This window comes from Chrysochloris asiatica, unplaced genomic scaffold, assembly GCF_000296735.1.
Source record: "Chrysochloris asiatica unplaced genomic scaffold, ChrAsi1.0 scaffold00017, whole genome shotgun sequence".
In the NCBI taxonomy this organism is placed as follows: Eukaryota; Metazoa; Chordata; class Mammalia; order Afrosoricida; family Chrysochloridae; genus Chrysochloris; species Chrysochloris asiatica.
Genome location: NW_006408535.1, coordinates 17893317 through 17894841, shown reverse-complemented (window position 1 = coordinate 17894841; position 1525 = coordinate 17893317). Strand labels below are relative to the sequence as shown.

The 1525-nt window shown below is 33.8% G+C and overlaps 1 protein-coding gene across 1 annotated transcript in view; it reads right to left on the bottom strand.

The window, feature by feature from the left end:
• Positions 1-1525, bottom strand: part of STRN3 (striatin, calmodulin binding protein 3) — a 133107-nt gene that overhangs the window by 7189 nt on the left and 124393 nt on the right. Inside the window, exon 14 of the mRNA XM_006835367.1 lies at positions 306-413. Coding sequence (XP_006835430.1) covers positions 306-413 — 108 coding nt within the window. The remainder of the gene's footprint in view (positions 1-305; positions 414-1525) is intronic.

Below are 1525 nucleotides of genomic sequence, written 5' to 3'. Positions count from 1 at the left end.
GGAATCCTGGTGTGGCCTATGGGCTAATGTGCCAGACTGCAAAGCCATTTGAACTGCAAGGTCAGCAGTTCAAGCTCACCAGCTGTTCCTCGAAAACCCTATACAGGGTCGCTATGGGTCAGAAACAACTTGACGACACTTCACAACAACAACAACAACAACATGATATAAAGTAAAAAATGAAGTGAAATGATTTAATTTGCCAATCTGACAGCCAAAATATCAATAAATCTTACATAAAAGAAAAGCATTTTCTGTTTATTTCAAATTTTTCATTAAGAAAGAAACTTAGACAATTTACTTACCTGTTTTATTGTCAAAAAATTTGATATGTCTATCTTCATGAGCAGTTATTGTAACAGGAAGTGTAGGATGGCTTACTACTCTGTTAATGTGATTAATGCATTGTAAACCTAAATAGAAAGAAAATACATCTCATAAAAATTCATACATTTAATTAGAAGTTAAATGAAGGCTCTTTTAATCTTACCATTAAATAACAATTTTTAAAAACGAGGTGTGTTTGCATAAAACAAAAAAGTGTGAGCCCATATATGGTTGTAGAGTTTTAATTGAAAAAAATTAATCCATCTTGTTCTATTACATGTGTGTTACTAGCCTCAAGCTTAAAAAATTTAAGAATTTTACTGCAGAACTTCAAAATAGGTTTTTTAAGAAATTTTAAAGACTCACTATAATTATTACCTATATTAAATCATCTATAAAATGATTATAAGCATCTGATGTAGAAAAAAAAAAGATAATCAGATATTGATAAGGAAAAGTCCCTATCCTAGTCACACTTACAAACTAAAGCACTAGTTGAAATCGATATGCAAATGAATGAAACAAGGCCTTTACCTCACACCATGTACAGAAACCAACTCAACATGGATTAAAAACCTAAATGTGAATCCCAGTTATAAAGGTCATCAGTGAAAAAACAGGGACAGACTTAAGGGCTGTAACTTAAGGGCTCTAACACAGGGCACACACAGACTATCAAACATTGCTAGAACTGCACAAACAAAAGAAAACAAAATAGATAATTGGGACATAACGAAAATCAAAAGATTTCACTAAAAGAATAAAAAGGGAGCCCACAGAATGGGAAAACATCTTTTGCGACAATGTATATCTGACAAGGAACTAAGCTCTAAAATCTATAGAAAACATCTCTATAAGAAAAAGATAAATAACCCAATTTAAAAATGGACATAAGACATGAACAGACACTTCACCAAGGAAGACATCTGAGCAGTCAACAAACATGAAAAAATGTTCACAATCATTAGTTACTGGTGGTGGTGGTGTGCCGTGCATTCAGTTCCAACTCCCTGTACAGGGTTTCTGAGGCTGTAAATCTTTACGGGAGCAGAAAGCCTCATCTTTCAAACAACAATGAGATATCATCTCACATCAGCAATTAACAGTGAAGTTCAAAAAAGAAGAGGATAATAAATGCTAGTGAGGATGTGGAGAGACTGGGACCCTCCTGCATTGTTGGTGGGAATGCAAAATGGTC